We start from the raw sequence: 18,911 nt of genomic DNA, 5'->3' as shown, positions 1-18,911 counted from the left end.
ACAGGCTGTGTGACATAGTGACTTGTCACACCACAGGGACTGGAATCGATCACAAAGCCCTTTTAAAATCACAGAAGGGTGCTTCACTCCTGCTCACATTAGTGGGTACCCATATCACCCTCTAATTCAGGTACCGTAAGTGCCTACAACAGTACTGGATCTTTAGGTTAACACCTTTCCCTTCCTACTGTCGACAGTTTGGGATAAGCCTCATGAGTGCTCCAAAGAAAAAACCAAACAGCATATTGAAAGAAATTTAATAAAATAATTTGTTCATTCAATACAAACGGTAAAGCCGCTTTAATAGGGTTGTAATTTAAGCTTTCCAAATGCATTTTCTTAAGTTATTTCCAGTTAATAACGGCTGTAAGTCATATCAAGGTCATGCCACTGGGGCTAATGTCTCCTAGCAGTTAAACCAGGATGATGTGTTTAAAAGAAATAAAACTAATCACCGCACGTCTTTGGTCACTGCAGTCATTCCTTACACCATATAATATCAAATATGCATAGTCCAAGGGTCACCTAGTACCCTCGGTTCATAGAGAATTTACTCCACAGAAAGGGAGAAGGAGCTTAAACAAAAAGATCAACACTTTAAAGCACGAAGAGTTGCAAACTGGCACGGTGGCATAAGTTAAGTCTACAGTATAATTCATCAAGGGATAGACCGTGTGAATTAAGATCTCATGTGAATAAAGGGTCAGGTTTATAGTGCACAGTAACTGCCCGGGGGCATAGAGAAAAAGAGGATGCAACATTCTGAGGTTGAGGATAGGGCTAACTCAAGATGTAAAATTGGAAATAAAAAGAATGGACAAAACTGTCTGGAAATCACTCCTAAATGAAACCGGTTTTCCTGATGATACTGTCCACAAGGGTTTAGTAACTGGTTGTAGTCAACTTTCAGATTTGAGGGGAAAGAGCTCGACTGATGGGTTTGCAGTGAAAAAGAGGGTTTCCTATAAAAATTAAGTACAGTCAGTCTTGCACCACCCTACCTATTACAAAAGAAACAGATGTTGGGAGGTCTAAAGTTCGTCCAGTGCAAAGTGAGGAGGGCGTACTAGTTTAAGAGCAGGGTTAGACGAGCCGTCTTCTTTTAGAATCTCTTTCTATGCCGTCCGCCGACAGGTCAGTGTCCGTCCCTAGTGGAGATACTAGATTCAGGAGAGGATCCTCGGAGGCACGTCCAAACAGAGAGAGCAGCAATGCAACACCGAAGCCAGTCGCTCTCTCACCCTAGGGAGAAAAGAATATGTTAGAAATGTACATTTTATTCTGTGCAACAGACCTCTTGGCAGGGGACGACGACAGAGTAGGTGAGCTACTCAACACCCCAAATGGAATCTTCAAGAGGTATGATATGTAGTGGGTTCGCTCCAAAAGTGATGTGATTTGAAGAAAAAAAAAAGCAGGTCGGTATTAGAACTGCATACTTCTACAGCAAATTACAATGAATTAATTGTAAAAAAAACTTCTAAAACAAATTTCACACTTTCAGACTTGAGATATAGTGAAAGACAGAGCATGTGTAGGTTTACACTACAGAGATACGTCCCCAGCTCAAGCATGCAATAAATAGGCAGTGCGCTTAAACATGATGGGAGTCAACAGCACACATGCCACCTCTTTCTGACATGGAAACCAACCCTCTCTACTCACAGATAGATGAGCAACCCTGAATCACATACAAATACATCCAAACATAATGGTGATTCATAAGAAAAATGAACAAAGCAAAAACACTCACCCAAAGGCATCCTGCTCAAGCTACATATTAAAGGTTTGTCTCAGTGATACCATCTATACCACAGGTGTAACTTTGCAATAACCGTAGATTCAAATTAATATACCGAGTGGACTTAATGTTGGGCCCAAGACTATCGCACTGTTGCAGGCCCAAAAAGAAAACTATGTCCAATACTCAACTAGGGTGCTTGGAATTTTGAGAACTTACCATTACTCCAATATTGGAACTTTCATAGATTCACGTGCTTGAATAATTCCCAGTCGTCGAAATGCGAGTCCCCGGTTTATTAACTTTTGGGATTTTTGCAGGTGCATCTTTAGCACGTGTGCTGTGAAAATCTGGGGGGTCTAAGGTTCTCTCAGGAGTGTTCTAGAGGGTGAGAGGTCCTGATTGGTTCAGGCTTAATTTTGGTATCTTATACAAAACAATAGAGATAAGTTACAAAACTGAAATAGGCCTAGGCCCAGTTTCTGGTTTGTGTTAGCTTTGCATTGCTATTTTGATGTACTGGGGTCTCCCATCTCGACAACGGGGAATGATTCAAGCATGTGAATCTATGAAACTACAGTTAAGTAACTTATTTTCTTTCTTTGTGCAGTGCAGTTTTCTACATATAAAAGGTTAACACATGATCTTTCCATTTTTATTCTCCCTTCAAACTGACATGAATATAAAATGTATTTGACTCCATGTGGATATTCCACAGACTCACCTCAGTGCAGACAGAACTCAAACTTTGCAGTACACCCAGAAGGGCACTTAGCTGCGCAAAGCTTGCTATGGGCTCTGTGGTGTAGCTATTGTAGTCACGTAATAAGAGGTCCTTGAACTACAATGGGGTCACATAGGCTGACATATACATTCCACCTAATTTTACCACAAAAGAACTAAGTCGAAAGAAAGTAAAAGCTAAAGAAAATCATCAGTAAAAAGCAATTCTACAGGAATTAAGAGGATAATGTAGAGGGAGATTACGAACGTACGTGAAAAGTGAGAGTACCCACTAGAAAAATGTACATAAAGGTAATGGATTCATATGAATGCTTACTTTTCCCACAGACAAACCTGTAGAACCACTTTCACAAAAGCAAATAACACAAGGTCTGGAGGAGGGAGTAGTGAATAACAAGTTGTCAAACCAAAAGAATGCTACAACGAGCACAACCAAAATATGCAGCTTCCATCTATTAATGACAGCAATAAGACTTGGAAACCAAGTGCAGAGAAACCCATGTGGCCACATGTCAAATGTCCAGGATAACCACTCTTTTTAGCAGGCAGCACTTATCTGCTCCATCCTTTGTAGAAAAGGCTGTAATGTCCTCTGGTGAGGCTTGTCCACATACGTGGCAATGACTAAACCCATCTAGAGAAGGTGTGCCTCACAGTCACACAACCTCACAGAGCACGAACATTGCACACAAAGCCATCTCTCCAGTAGTCATCATCATCAAAGAACTTTATTTCGGTTATGTAATAACCATAAAAGACACATAAAAAAAATATACAGTACATTGTCACAAAACACCGACCATTTTGTCAAATACAAATGCAGTAAAAAAGTACTTTGGAAATATAGGGGAAAAAAAGTAGAGCATGCGTTCACTGGTCCAGACAATTTCTAAATCTAATACATAATTTTAAAAACTCCTTGAGTTGGAGAATACTGTCACTGTGCAAAAGCTGTAAATACAAAAGTGCCGGCCTGATTTGTTTAAAACCAAGTTTTTTTTAAAAGAATCACTAAATGTTGTTTACGTGGAAATTCGTAAAATTTACATAAAAAGATCAAATGCAGCATGTCCTGCGGAGACTTTCCGTCGCAGCCGCAGGGCGCTGCCGATTTATTAAAAATATCACTCTTGGGTCGAATAAGCAGGTGATGAAACTGGTTAAACCTAAATCTGGTCAGTAAAAATTTCTCATGAGAAGACAAGGACCCTTCCAAATATGGCTCAATATCCGCATTAGTCTTTAACATAACAAACTTTCTTACACTTGGTTTCTGGAGTTCCACTTCTTCTCTCAAAATCCTCCTGTCCAGCAAAAAAGCTTTTTTAATGGACTCAAGTCTCTCATAGTAATTTGTTGTGGATTGGCAAAGAGTTCTGGGCGACCAAGATTATCAAAGTTTGATTTTATATAGCTTAACCAGGGAGAGCTCAGTGCTTTGTCCAGTGACAGGAAATCCTTAATAATTAAAGGTGTTAAGAGGTATGTTCTCATTTAGCCAAGTTTTAAGCCAAAACGTCAAAGGGCGTAAGGAGAGCAAATCACATAGGTATTGGGACCCCAACTCCTCATGAACAACATAATTAGCTGTACCAGTGGGGACACACAGAAGACGCTTCATAAAATGATTTTCAGCAATCTGTAGTTGCTCTCCATTGACATACCCCCAAATTTCACTGCCATAGGATACATTTGCCACAGACTTCGCATTGTACAATTTCAACATAGCACAAATAGGCTTTTTCCCCAGTTTAATAGCAAAGTTAAAAATAGATGCATTTACCCTCACCATTTCTCCTTTTTTCCTTGCAAGATGAGCTTCCCAATTTAATTTTGTATCAAAGAGAACTCCTAAGTAGGAAAATGTTTTAGTTAGAGGGATTATATCTTCACCAATCCTAAAAAGGAAAGGTTTTTTTGGTTGCTGGCCAGCTTGTAATACAAAAGATTTAGTATTATTTATCAAGAGGTCTCTATCACTCATGAATGAATTAAATGCAGTTAACAGTGATTGGAGTCCCCTCTCTGTTCTAGATATAAGTACTGCATCATCTGCATAAAGAAGTATTGGAATTCCACGCCTGCCAACTCTTGGGCAGTCAGCACATACATCCTGTAGCACACCATCTAAGTCATTGATATAAAAGTTAAAAAGAAAGGGGGCCAAAATACAACCCTGCCGGACAACCTTTTCAATACTAAAATTGTTTGATACACTCAGATCCAGGGAGTATCTCACGTTGGCCCTGGTGTTACAGTGTAGGGCAATCAAAAAAATCTACCAAGCCGCTATCAACCCCTTTCGACCTCATGGACTGCCACAGCTTTCCCCGGTTGACACAGTCAAACGCGGAAGACAAGTCCATAAAGGCAAGATGAATGGTGCCTTTCTGTGTAATAGTATATTTACTTAGGATCAGGAAGAGGTTCAGGCATTGAGATATTGTCGAACGGCCTTTACAGAAACCGTACTGTGAGGGAGACAAACTATTCTTTTCCTCCGCCCAATCTGACAGTCTTTGCAGTACAATTCTTCCTACGATCTTGACCATGGAGTCTATCAAAGAGATTGGTCGATAGCAGTGTGGGCTACCCCTGTCACCCTTCTTAAAAACCGGGACAATTGTAGAAACACCCCATGATCGTGGGCATCCTTCTTTTACAGAAGCATTAAAAACGGACTCCAGGATGGGTGCCCAAAAGCTAGGATCAGATTTAAATAAATCAGGAGGGATCCCATCCGGACCAGGAGCTTTTCCGCCTGTAATACCCTGTATACCCTCCAAAACTTCACCTCTATTAAAAACAATATGTGAACCAGTGTAGCTACAGGCAGACGTCTTATCCATTTTCCCTGCACAGCAGTACAACTTCTTAAAGTGCACTTCCCACTTCTCCTTGGTTATACAGCTTTCAATTCCATCTCCTGGGTCCTGAGCCAAGAATGGTTTCCTTATCAAGGCCCAGAATCCTGAGCTACTTCGAAGGGTGGCAGGATCTAAGATCTCTGACCACGCCTCTTCCCTGAGAGATTCCTTATGTCTTGCGATAATATTTTTATAAATCTTTCTACACTTCTGGACATCAGCTTTTATCCTAGGTTTAGACGCCAATGCAACTCTTAGATTTCTGGCGGCTTTTGAGCAATCCTGATTAAACCACCTAGGACCTTTATTGAGATCAGATTTTTTTTTATGGGAACTGATAATAGCTGGGATACCTTAGTCGCCAAACAATTAAAAGCATTTAGAACAGTGTTTGGAGTTGCGCCCTCTTGTGTGCATAGCGTAATTTCATCAACACATATGGTTTTGATTTCGTTGTACAGCCGCTCAGGGGTTACCATGGACCATCTCAATCGTCGTCTGCCATCTGTGGTATTCACCCTACCAATGAGGGGATCCACTCTTTCTTTAGCTATCAGTGGGCCCATCATAAGAACAGAGAGTGGGTTATGGTCACTAAATTCACTAGCTTCAATAGAGAAGGATCCCACAAAAGACTGCATTACAGGTGATATCAAAATAAAATCTATAAAAGTTGCCCTGCCGTTCCCCTTAAATGTTGGGGTATCAAAGCACTTATTCGGGGCCGACAACGCCATCATAGGAGTCAAATCTAACTCATTGAGCATGTCATTGAGGTTTTCCCCCTCAATTGAGTGCTCAAAGTGGAAATTCTCGCAGTGCTGGCAATTAAGTTCCATAATGGTTTTAAAAAGAGGGTCTCCACAGGGGTGGACATTAAAATCCCCCACCACCATGAGGTTATGAATACAATCCTTCATGGATTTACTAATAAAAGTATTCAATAATACTATCTGACTAGAATTAGTACTATAGTTAGTGGCGTTATAAAAGTTGACCAGGCCGGCCATACAGTTATCTCCTGTTAAAACTAACCCAATAATGCCAGTGTGATTTGTTATAATTCTCCGTACCTTACAGCATAGTACAATAGAAATACACAACCATACCCCCTTTTGGTCTTCCCCTAGTAGTTACTACTGCCGGGACATAATAGGCCTTGTAGCCTTCAAGGAAGTCCAGTAGTCAAACGGGTACAAAATGCGGAGTGCTTTTTATCAATGCAGCCTCTGGAGACATTGGTTCTCTGACGCGGGAATGTCAAGACTAGAGTAAATGTCCTATGTAGGACCTTTGCCTCTCCCACCGACAGGGCCAGGGAGAATTTCATGTAGCAGAACATTCTTATATTTCCTGTTTTTGTGGCACACATGTCTATTAGAGTTGTGCTCAAAGGGTGAATCGAAACTAAATCCCCTGATAACTCTTCCTCTTTGGTAAAATCGCATTAATAACACTCAAGGTATCCATAGGACTGCTTAATTAAGCTACTAGAAGTCAAGCTGTCAGGTTCACTTTTAAAATGAAAGTAGTTCTCCGGTGCAGTAGAAAAAAAAAAAAACTCATGGCGGGATTAAGGGAGTGCCTTAGGTAAAATAAGTGAGCAAAACCAATATGCAGTATTTCTCAAATGTAAATAAGCCCTGTTCATGACACAAGTGCAAAGGGTAACTTGTGCACAGTCTGGGGAGTTAGTCTGTATTTCTGAACCCACTGTTGCACTAAGAACCAGCCAAAATTGTTTTTAGACCCCGTCTTCAGACATGTGCAATCTCAGGCAGATAGCATCCCTCTTAAGGAGTTGTTCATCAGAGACACAGCCCATTAGTTGGAGAAGCAGAGTTTAATTTACCGTCACCAGTTATTTACCATATTGCATCATTGCCACTTCTGCCATCAAATCGGAATGGGTTAGAATTATCACATGTTCCCATTTAGATGTTACAACAAAAGCCTTATGCTGGCAATGCAACAAAAAATGGAAATTCCAAGTCACACCAGCAGCCGACTATTCCCAACTGGGTGGAGATAAAGGCATAATCTGGGAAACCGACTCTTTAGATACTTAGGGGTCCAGAGTTAACACCCCCAAACCATGATCTATGAGTTGGACCCTTGTCAGGGCACTACACATTAAAAAGCTGCGTAAAATTCTGAAAAGCCTTGCAAATATCAGTAATCGCAAATGTTAATGTTACTCTGCCCCTAGATTACTTCACTAATCGGACAGTCTGGATAACAGGACCATTCTTTAGCGAATTAGATTTCATGGTGATTCATTTGAACTGGAGATCAACCAGACAAAGGGTTGCACTTACCAAACTTAAACTTCCTATCGCAAGAGGAGGCCTGGGTGTAACAGATTTTGAGCAATGCTATTTAATCGGCACAACTGCAGTGGGTAACGCAATGTGTTGCAGGTAAAACTCCCCCATAAGTTTGACAATTTGCAGGTGGATGATCTGGTGTTGTCTCTCCTTCACTAACAAGCGAGCACGCACAATGTCAGATAGATGACTGAGACTACTTCAAAAATCACTGCTGGAAGAAAAGTAAAAACACTGACCAAGCGGGATCCCTTCTATGCCCTTCTTTCCCACTGGCAAGCCTCTCAAAACCACAAGGACTCTTTAAACTGCAAACCTACAGCCGTGGATCATAGCTGGTTTAGCAAAGTAGGAGACTGCTATAATGCAGCGATACGAATGACAATGGATCAATTGACGGGAGAAGATGGTATACTACTGAGCTCAATCTTAATGTGTGGATCAGTAGATAATAAGAACACCAGTCAAACATGGGTGAGGAAGAACAATGAAAACCTATTGCTGGAAACATCCTCCCATTCATAGACAGCGGACACTTAATCACCTGGCTATATAAAGCCATACGATCTAGGACTAAAATGAGCATAGCAGATCTGAGACATAAATGGGAGTAAGATCTAGGAAAATATCTAACAGACAAATAGTGGGTAAGTATTTTAGAATACACCCAATGGTACCTATAAAATTCGATTCAAATATATTCAAGTCAATTATACACACACACAGAATTTGCCAACTTGAAAGGATTAAACAAAGTGCACACAAAGACTAACCTGTCCTAGTCCCAGATGCTTCCACTACAATGTGGACTTACCACATGATATGAGATAGACCTATCACCAACAGTTATTGGAAAGGAGTCACTAACTCTTGAAAACGCACTATAGCGCAACAACTATATGCACCCAAGCACTGCGGACTCGGCTGTTTAATCATCCCAAATACAAAAATACAAGTGCTAAAAGTCTGCATCTAAAAGAAGGAGTAGTTTCTTTTCTGTAACTCCAGTTCTGTAGTAGGGGTATCTCTGTTATAGTCATAATCTAGTGAATAGTCCCGCCCATGTGCGTGGACCCCGGAGCAATATAAAATAATCTCTAAAAGGTGACAAATCATGCAGACCTGCATGCACCTTTAAGAGAGAATTTAATTTAAAGACAGATAATGCAGCCTATACCCACAGGCTACACTGTCCAGTACTTCAACTAGAATTCCACCAACATCCACAAACAGCACTGCCTGTCTAGTTTTTCTCCCCATAGGAAAAAACCCTGCCTCTACCAGCAAAAGCTTCTGGAATGATAGAGAGGAAAGAGTGGACAGACAAGCCCCATAGGCTGCCATTATGTGGCTTAAAACAGGATACTGTGCCTTTAAGAAAACTTTCCAGGTTTCCAGAACTTTCCCCAGTATCCCAGAATGCCCAGCAGGTCCCATTTACTTTCAGTTCTTTTTGAAGACGTAGCACGCCAGACCTGTAGCATTCTACATATGAATAAGTATCTCTCCACCGGGGAGGAGGGCGGGCGCTTATGACTATAACAGATATACCCCTACTACAGAACTGGAGTTACAGAAAAGAAACTACTCCTTCTGTAGTAGGGGATCTCTGTGTATAGTCATAATCTAGTGAATAGAATGGCAAGCCCATCCCCACACAACAAAAGCGGTGGAGAACACACAAGACACTACCACTACTGTGCGAACAAATTTCGCAGCGAAGCCTGCCCAACCTGAGCATCTGCCCTGGCATCCGTGTCCAGACAGTAATGCGCAGCAAAGGTATGGACCGATTTCCAAGTGGCCGCCTTGCAGATTTCCGCAATCGGAACATTACGCAGCAAAGCCGTCGTGGCAGCTTTGCCCCTGGTGGAATGAGCCTTAGGTTTACCCCCTAAGGTCTTATTAGCCTTTTGATAACACAATTGTATACAGGACACAATCCACCGAGAAATGGACTGCTTAGAGGTCGCAAGACCAGTCCTGACTGAGCCATAATTAACAAACAATTGGTCAGACCTACGAATATCCTTGGTCTTATCCAGATAAAATTTCAACACCCTCCGAACATCCAGGGAATGGAGAGACCTTTCCGCTGGCGAAGAGGGATTCTGAAAGAACGTAGGTAAAGTTATGGTCTGGTTGACATGAAAATCAGAGATAACCTTAGGAAGAAATTTAGGGTGAGTACGCATCACAACCTTAGCAGCATGAAATACAGTATAAGGTTCTTGACAACATAATGCCTGAAGTTCACTCACCCTGCGGGCCGATGTAATGGCCACTAGGAACGCCGCCTTCCAGGATAGGTGCTGCAATGAAGCCTTGTGAATGGGTTCAAAAGGCTCCTTCATCAGTCTGGACAGCACCACATTCAAGTCCCAGGAAGGCGAGGGAAGTCTGACGGGAGGAAACACTTTCTTCAAGCCTTCCAAAAAATCCTTGACCACAGGGATCTGAAAGAAGGAAGTCTGTGAAGGGCATTTCCTGTAAGCAGTCAAAGCAGCCAGATGAACCTTAATGGAATGGAAATTAAGGCCAGACTGCGCCAGATGTAACAGGTACGGAAGGATGACATCTTCCTTACATGTCGTCGGATCAAAGTTCTTGGACTTACACCAGATACAGAACCTCTTCCACTTGTAAGCATAGGATGTCCTAGTGGAAGGTCGTTTAGACTCCTTCAGAATGTCCATACAATCGTCTGGTAGATTCAGATGGCCATAATGCACTATTTCAGGAGCCATGCCGCCAAACTCAAAGACGAGAGGTTGGGGTGCACCATCCGCCCCCCGAACTTCGTGAGAAGGTCCGGCCTGCACGGCAACCGCATGTGAGGAAGGAGAGACCGGTGAAGAAGGTCCGTGAACCACCACTGCCTGGGCCACTCCGGGGCGATCAGGATCATCCGCGCCCTGGACTGGGACAGCTTGATGAGTACCGCCGGAATCAGGGGAATGGGTGGAAAAGCGTACAGAAAGCTGTTCGACCAATCGATCCATAGCGCATTCCCCAGCGTCCCCCGCTGGTAGTACCTGGATGCGAAGTCTCGGCATTTGCTGTTTTCGGCGGTGGCGAACAGATCTACGTCTGGAGTTCCCCACCTTGCGAAGACTTCTCCTAGTACTTCGTCGTTTATGACCCATTCGTGGTTTTCCTGAATCAGCCTGCTCAAGGCGTCCGCCTGAGCATTCTGCACCCCTGGCAGATGCGTGGCCGTAATAGTCAGTCCTCGGGCCAGCAGCCAGCGCCAGATCGCCTGCGCCTCCTGTGACAGAGTGCGCGATCTCGACCCCCCATGCTTGTTGAGGTAATACATCGTGGTTGTATTGTCCGTCTGTATCAGCGGCGAGTTGGTCTGGAAGGACGGAAGGAAGGCCTTCAGTGCTAGGAAGACAGATCTGAGTTCCAGGAAATTGATGTGGTACGTCGATTCCAGAGGAGACCACTTCCCTTGAATCTGCAAGTCCCCGGAATGCGCTCCCCAGCCCTGGAGAGAAGCATCCGTCACTACACTCGTCGTGGGAATGTCCTTGTGGAAGGGAACCCCCTTGAGGAGGTTTTCCGCCGAACACCACCACTTCAGAGATTGAAGAGCATGCAGCGACAGTCGTATCTTGTCGTCCCAAGAGCCTGTCCTCTGATCCCACTGATCCTCCAAGCACTCCTGCAGTGGCCTCATGTGGAGCCGTGCGTGAGGCGTGAGGAAGATACAGGAGGCCATCGATCCCAGTAGAGAAGACACCTTCCTCACTGTCGTCGATGGAGCAGTCCTGAGCCTTCCGAAGGAGTGATAACCGTCTCTCCTCCGAAGGAGACACGCTTGCTGATCGCGTATCGATGGAGGCCCCCAGGTACTGTATGCACTGAACCGGAGTCGTGACCGATTTGGACATGTTGACATGTAACCCCAGCTTGTGCAAGAGAGCGCACGTCCATCGGAAGTGATCTTGCGCTTCCGAGAAGGATGAAGCCTTGATCAGCCAATCGTCCAGATACGGGTAGACAAACACCTTGTTCCTCCGCAGGTGTGCCGCCACCACCGCCATGCACTTCGAGAAGGTCCTGGGCGCAGACTTTAGCCCGAATGGCAGTACTGTGTATTGATAGTGATTGGCGCCGACTTGGAATCGCAGGAACTTCCTGTGCTTCCGTGCTATGGGCACATGGAAGTACGCATCCTGTAGATCTATGGCACAGAGCCAGTCCCCCCGTTGCAGCTGGGGGTAAATCTGGTGCAACGATAGCATGCGAAACTTCTCTCTGCGAATCCATTTGTTTGCCTGTCGTAAATCCAGAATGGGCCTGAACTCGTTCTTGTCCTCCTTGCGAACGAGGAAGAACCGAGAGTACAGACCTCTTCCCCTTTGAGACAGAGGTACCTCTTCTACCGCCTTTTTTCTCAACAAGATGTCTGCCTCCGCCTGGAGCTCTCTCAGCTGGAATCGAGAGCTGACCGGCGGAATCGCTGGAGGCGGGCTGATAAACCGAAGACTGTATCTATTGCAAACAATATTCAGCACCCACTTGTCCGGAGTAATTTTTCTCCACTCTGCCGGAAAAAATTGAATGCTTCCCCCCCACTGGAGTGGGTAACGGTTGAGGGGGAAGTAACCGCTCAGGGCCGAGACCCGGCCGGGCCCTTGGTAGTGGTGGTAGCCTGCTGGCCTCCTCTACCCCTCTGGCGCTTCTGGAAGGGCTTGCGGAACTGTTGCTGTTGTTGCTGCTGCTGTCCCGAACCCTGCCCACGCCCTCTGCCCGAAGACCCGAACCGCCTTTGGAACGGGCGTTTCTTCTTCTCCGCCTTCTCCAACCCAACGGCCGTCAGGGTTTCCGCCTCCGCCTTCATGCGGGCCATCTCGTCATCCGCATGTTTCCCGAACAGGGTTTCCCCCGAGAAGGGCAGGTTGGCCACTCTTTGCTGCGCCTCTGGCTTGAGGGACGTCAGTCGCAGCCACGAATGCCACCACTGGTGGACACCATGACAGTATGCGTGGGCGGCCAGCAAGGATACATCCGCCGCTGCGCCGATCACCTGGTTAGAAACCAGCATGCCTTCACGCACGGTCTCCAAGAAGTCCTCCTTCTTGTCCCGGGGCAGCAGGTCCGCATACTGTTGCAGGGACTCCCACAGGGCCCGGTCGTAACGACCCAGCAAAGCCCCTGCACTCGCCGCCTTCATGGTGGTGGCGGCGGTCCCACACACCTTCCTGCCCGCAGAGTCCAGAGGCGAACAGACGGTGGTCATCCTCCTCGACGTCGCAGTCGACGCCCTCGACGTCGACGGGGAGTGGGAGCGTTTACTGGTCTTCCTGCCCCTGGGGAGCCCCCCAGAGGCCTCAGCATGGGCCAAATCAGCCCCTCCAGACCCACCTGGTGCCTTCAGTCTTCTCTCCTCCAGAACTTGAAGCCTGATTTTCATTCTGTCCCTCAGGGTCCTGGCTGAGAACGAGTGGCAGATGGTACAGTCTTCAGGCACGTGGGACTGGGGAAGGCAACCTATACACACCTCGTGTGGATCAGTTTTAGCCTTTTTTCTACCACATTCCGGGCACTTGTCGAACAAGCCAGGCATGTTGACAGTACCAGCTACTAAGCACTTGAAAAAGTGACAAAAATTGACAAAAATCTCCAATAAACCCTTGAAAAAGGGAGAGCTCAATGCTCCAGGGTCCTGCTAGCAGGAGTCGGAAAAAAGAACTGAAAGTAAATGGGACCTGCTGGGCATTCTGGGATACTGGGGAAAGTTCTGGAAACCTGGAAAGTTTTCTTAAAGGCACAGTATCCTGTTTTAAGCCACATAATGGCAGCCTATGGGGCTTGTCCACTCCTTCCTCTCTATCATTCCAGAAGCTTTTGCTGGTAGAGGCAGGGTTTTTTCCTATGGGGAGAAAAACTAGACAGGCAGTGCTGTTTGTGGATGTTGGTGGAATTCTAGTTGAAGTACTGGACAGTGTAGCCTGTGGGTATAGGCTGCATTATCTGTCTTTAAATTAAATTCTCTTAAAGGTGCATGCAGGTCTGCATGATTTGTCACCTTTTAGAGATTATTTTTTATTGCTCCGGGGTCCACGCACATGGGCGGGACTATTCACTAGATTATGACTATACAAGGAGATCCCCTACTACAGAACAATACCACTTACAGCACAGATGCCAGTTGTTGCGTGCCGATGAAAATAAAATTTTAGTGACCCTATTGCTAAAATTCAGAATTGACTGGGTGTGTTATTCCTATCTGAAGAGGGTTGGGTCTAAAAAAAAAAATTAGTATTCTCTTTTTGTAAAGTATCACCAAAGAAATGTTATCGTTCAGTTGATTGATCGCCAAGGCCCTCATTATGAGTTTTGTGGATTGTGGTGTCGGATTGCCGGAGAGTTGGATTGCCGATTCCGGCTGGTGTTCCTCCACCAAAATCAGCAGATTGCAAGATTTCTACTCAGAATGAGAAAACGAGATCCTTAGTCATGCATTTCTACCCCAGTTGTTAGGAGAAAAGCACTGACATTTCTTTTTGCCTGCTTTAAGCAGCAGGAAAGGGTCAGCGGATGTCTGGGGTCGCAAGAGGGGTGCACAGATTGGAGGCTGGAGGGAAGGTCTCGTGTCAGTCCAGAGGAGGGCAGGGACAACATATATTTGAATTAATGCATTTTATTTATGAAATGCGGTTTATGTAACTGAATTGATCTGCAGCCTTATGGTGTTTAATAGACATAAATACCTACATTTTTTAATAAACTCTGGCGTGTTTCCTGTCCTAGTGAATGAGGAAGTACGCCTTCTGCAGACAAGCTAGTCCTCAACAGGAGGAAGCTGTACAATCTGGAGCAGAAGTACTACTGAAAAAATTGACTTTCTTTGGCCCCTAGAATTTACTGCGCACAATTTACCCGCCTCTCTCTCTTTGCAAGCCACTTCTTCTTTTGCTTCTATTCTATAGCATTAAGTAACAGTCTGGCAACAGATCACGTACTCGAGAGATTAAGGTACCAAAAGGTAGTCTCTTTGAAATGATATTAGTCACTGGAATAAATTACCTAAAATACTCTCTGGTCCAAGGTCTTCGCGCACCATGCCACAAGAATCTTAAAACTATGTCGCCCATTAGTTCTCGATTTACTTGAAGAGTACATTGAGGAAATTTACTAGAGGCTGGAACAACTAAAGATCTATGAGCACACCTGTTCAGTCCAGGACGATGTAATGCTACTGCTGCTGTATGCATTGCTCCTCCCGAAAAGAATTTCAAGAATTGTTGAAGAAGATTTGGCAGATACAGATCGGTTGTGCAAGCTCAGGCGTGGATTGAGAATCCTTAAACATTTCCAAGCACTCTTCCGACTTAGTTAAAAAAAAGCACTCCTAACTAAAAGGGCTTCCTGATTAGCTTTAAAAGCAAATTGTTAAAAAAACGCGATGAAGGCATCTTTGCAAGCCTTGCATGGCACAACTTATCACATGGTTCACAGGATGATGAGCACAGTGTATCAGCTTCCTCTGGGGTTATTTTGAAACCATTCACTTCCGTCTGTACAAAAGAATGGTGGAACCTTCTTGAAGGAGAAACCTCTCAGAAGTTTGTTGATCTTTCCAAAGTACAAAGGCACAGCATGCAAAGAGCTATTTTCGTACAGTGGAAAGGGTGTATATTTTGGTGTTTGACATCTGCACAAACACGGTATCTAGGGGTGGATTAGCAATGCAATGAGAAAGGAGTCAAAAATACTTTCTAGTGTTTTTCTTACCAACCATTGATGCGGAAGAGCATTTATCCCCACAGGCTAACAGTACAGATGGATATCCTTTCTCTGCCACGATGCCCATCATGTGTACCTTCCATTCAATAGTCAGTTCAGTTGTACCTATTGGACTAATACACTGAGTAGGCCATGCTATTTTCAGCTCAATAACTTGAGAATGATTTTCCACTAATTATTATTCTCACATTGAATCACAGTGACCAAAGTCATGGTTACCCGTTTAGAATTATGGCAAGGTATCGGAAAGTTTGCAGCGTTACCGAATGCATCTCTTGGTACTGGGCAGGGGTAACTGGAGAAGCTGAAAGGGAATCGTTGCAGAATAGAGGCATTTTTGTCAGAGATCACAAAACTGGGTTGCAGGAGCCAGGAAATACATCTCCATAGGTTGCAACAGAATGACAGAAATGGTACAGTTCTTAATACGTGGAATGAATGACTGGCAGTGAGACTGGTTAGGCTTCTTATATGACAGAGTTCCAAGAGGATTATGGACTACAATGACTCAGCAGCTGTAAACGTGCAGCGTAGCGTTAAGGTGTGCAGCTATGTTTGTGATTCATGATGATACCAGCAAACAGGAGAACATTTCCATACTTAATTTGTAGAGGGGCATAATGTAAGAAGTTGGCCTGATATATGCTGTACACTAGTTCTACTGGGCACCTTGTATCCGTCCAAACAACCCCTTATTGGTTATAGGTTAAAGACAACCTTTATTGAAAGCTATCCTAGTGGTAGCTATGGAGAGCAGCCTTCAGGCTAAGTCTTCAAGGAATGTAAAGCAGCTTGTTTTACCAGTCTATAATCTCTTGAGTCACTAAATGACAGATAGCCACACCAGGTATATATAAAATATATGTATTTATTACTAAACACAGCCTCCTAGTCTTTTTATGAGACTAGAGGTCAAAACACATAAGTTACACTTCAATAATCACAGTAAAATAGCACAAATACACGTCAGACCCTAGGGGCGAGCCAAACCATATACTAAAATAGTGGTATAAGAACCACGACTTTACTAGACACAAGGCCTAGAGCCTGTAGAATTGCTGGGACCCCAAGGAACCACCCAAGGTAGTGACACAGGGGACCCATGGGAGACGTGTGCAGTGTGTGAACACAGCAGCGAGCTCCCGTCAGCTTCTATGGGGAAAGTCGCGGTTAGATTTTTAAAGATTAGGGACACTTAGAAATGAGTCAGGACCAAACCGTTTTGGACTTAGGAAGTTCTAGTGCTAGCACCCACGGGAGCACCGGAGTACTCGTGTTACCTCACACAGGGAAGCCGGGTGCATAGGTGTCTTTTGGTGTCGGGTCGCGTCATCGATTTCAATGGGAGCTGGCGAAGAAGTGCTGCTGACATGTAGATGCGAAGTGTCTGAAGAGATCCAAGCCTGGATCGACGATGAGAAGAACCTGAAAGCGGAGGGGACAGAGTCGGGGTCACTTGCCAGTGACCAGGAAGGCGATGAGCGGATGCCCACCGATGTCGGGTGATTTCAGGTGAAGGAGGTGAAGCTTGACTCTTCAGCCACGAGGTCCAGGAGGCGTTGAGGACGACCAGGAGCTGGATTTGAGCTGTCCCACGAAGGATGTCGAGTGCTGCAGTGCCGGTGCCCGAACTGGACACAACAAGCCTTGGCAACAGCCACCCACGCAGAAACAAGAAAGATGCTTCGGTGCAGACCAGCAAGGTCTGTGGGACTCACCACTTGGATGGGAGTCAGGGCACGTCTGGAGCAACCAGGAAAGCCCAAGGAAATGCAAAGTTACCCCCTCAGGGACCCACCAGTCAACGGACCAGGGATCGCGAAGGGTCCTCGAGACTAAACACAAAATGGCGGCCCATGGGTCACTCAGAATGACCAGGCCAACAATCTTCGGTGGATTCAGTGCTCGAGGTGGGGGCTACAAGTCAGCCCAAGCAGGACTTCAAGAGATGTTCGAGAAGTCAATGCACTTGCAGGAATGCACGGGGACCAGGAGCTCCGGTTCCACGCTACTCACGAGGGCTGCGGGTCTCAGCTTTGCTGGGGACCTGGCTCAGCCTCTGAGACGTCTGGAAATCCTCTTCCTGGGCTGCAAATACTTTGGAGTCCGGCGGGAACTTCGATGATGCAGACCGGCAATTTGCTTTGTTAGTGCCTGCCAAGCAGGGGAGTCACTCCTTGACCCCAAGGGAGATTTCTCCAGTCCTCTGGTCTTGAGCAGAGCATCAAAGGTCCAGGATTCAGCGACAGAGTTTCGTCCAGGGTAATCTAAAGTCCTAAGGACAGGGGTCCCATACTTATACTAAGGTAGGGGGGGGGGGGGTTGGACATACTCTGGGGACCCACCTATGGGAGGGTTTGGAAAGAGGGGTGGCTACACCCATTTCCTTTGTCCAGTTTCGCGCCAGAGCAGGGGCTGGAAGCCCCTGAACCGGTTTGAGCTGGACTATGCACAGGGTCACCAAATGTGTCCCCAGTGCAGGACATCAAAGCACTCAGAGAGTGCTCCCACCCAGCCCCAATACACATAAGCCTGTCTGGGAGGTGGTTACACCTCCCTGTGACAGGAAGCCTATTGTCCAGGCCTTCCCTGCCGGAGTTTCGGTCAGCAGTAGGAGGCCAGACCCGTATCAGTGGCTGCAGCATCCATTTTGTGATGCCAGGGCTCTATTAAGTTTCTACCGGGTATACCAGTGCTGTCATGTCTCTCCCTCTAGCAGGGTGGGATCATACTCCCACACCAGTTACTGGTGTGGGGGTATGATTCCAAGGTGTTTGACACCAAACACTACATGTTTTTGTGCAGCCAGTCCAAAGTTAGCATTTGCCGTTTGGTTATAATGCACTTAAGAGTATATTGTCAGGCTACACTACAAACAGCATCAGAGAAGGGTCTCCGAACGCTGCAGAGGGGCTCTGCTCATGCAGGGGCACCCTCTCACATAAGAACCAAGCACTCTGCCTTCAGGATTGATAAGGCCTGCCATAGGAGTGACTTATAGGTTTATATGTGTGTATATATAGTGATATAGGTAACCTATATCACAGTAAGGGGTGCATGCACCACCTTACCCAGGCTGCAGTAGCAGACCTGTGGTGTCATTTTGAGTGGCAGTCCAGGGGAGGCATAATACATGCTTCAGCCCCTGATAGGCCTCTGGAGTACCTATGCCCTGGGTACATAGTATACCATATACTAGGGAATTATAAGGGCACCTCAGATCCAATCTGAACTGTACCTAAAGTACATGGAATCATTTTAGAGAGCAAGCAGCTAGGCTGGGGCCCTGATTAGCAGGGTCCCAGCCAGACTAAAGTCGAAAAACAGTGAAACACCAGCAAAAAGTGGGGGTAAACATGTGAAGCAGATCCTACTCTCCTACACATAAGACTTATGCCTCATAGTTTCCCAACAACCTTAGTGTTCCTTTGTTGGCAAATGCCAGGTTTATGAAGAGGTCCAAGTCACCACGTA

The 18,911-nt window shown here is 45.4% G+C and overlaps 1 protein-coding gene across 1 annotated transcript in view; it reads right to left on the bottom strand.

Annotated features, from left to right (window-relative positions):
- Window positions 1-240: 240 nt before the first annotated feature.
- Window positions 241-18,911, bottom strand: part of NPEPL1 (aminopeptidase like 1) — a 62,038-nt gene continuing 43,367 nt past the window's right edge. Inside the window, exon 12 of the mRNA XM_085619447.1 lies at window positions 241-1,242. Coding sequence (XP_085475573.1) covers window positions 1,084-1,242 — 159 coding nt within the window. The 3' untranslated portion in view covers window positions 241-1,083. The remainder of the gene's footprint in view (window positions 1,243-18,911) is intronic.

This window comes from Triturus cristatus, chromosome 7, assembly GCF_964204655.1.
Source record: "Triturus cristatus chromosome 7, aTriCri1.1, whole genome shotgun sequence".
NCBI lineage: Eukaryota > Metazoa > Chordata > Amphibia > Caudata > Salamandridae > Triturus > Triturus cristatus.
The sequence above is the reverse complement of the archived record's forward strand: the minus strand, read 5'-3'. Positions and strand labels throughout refer to the sequence as shown.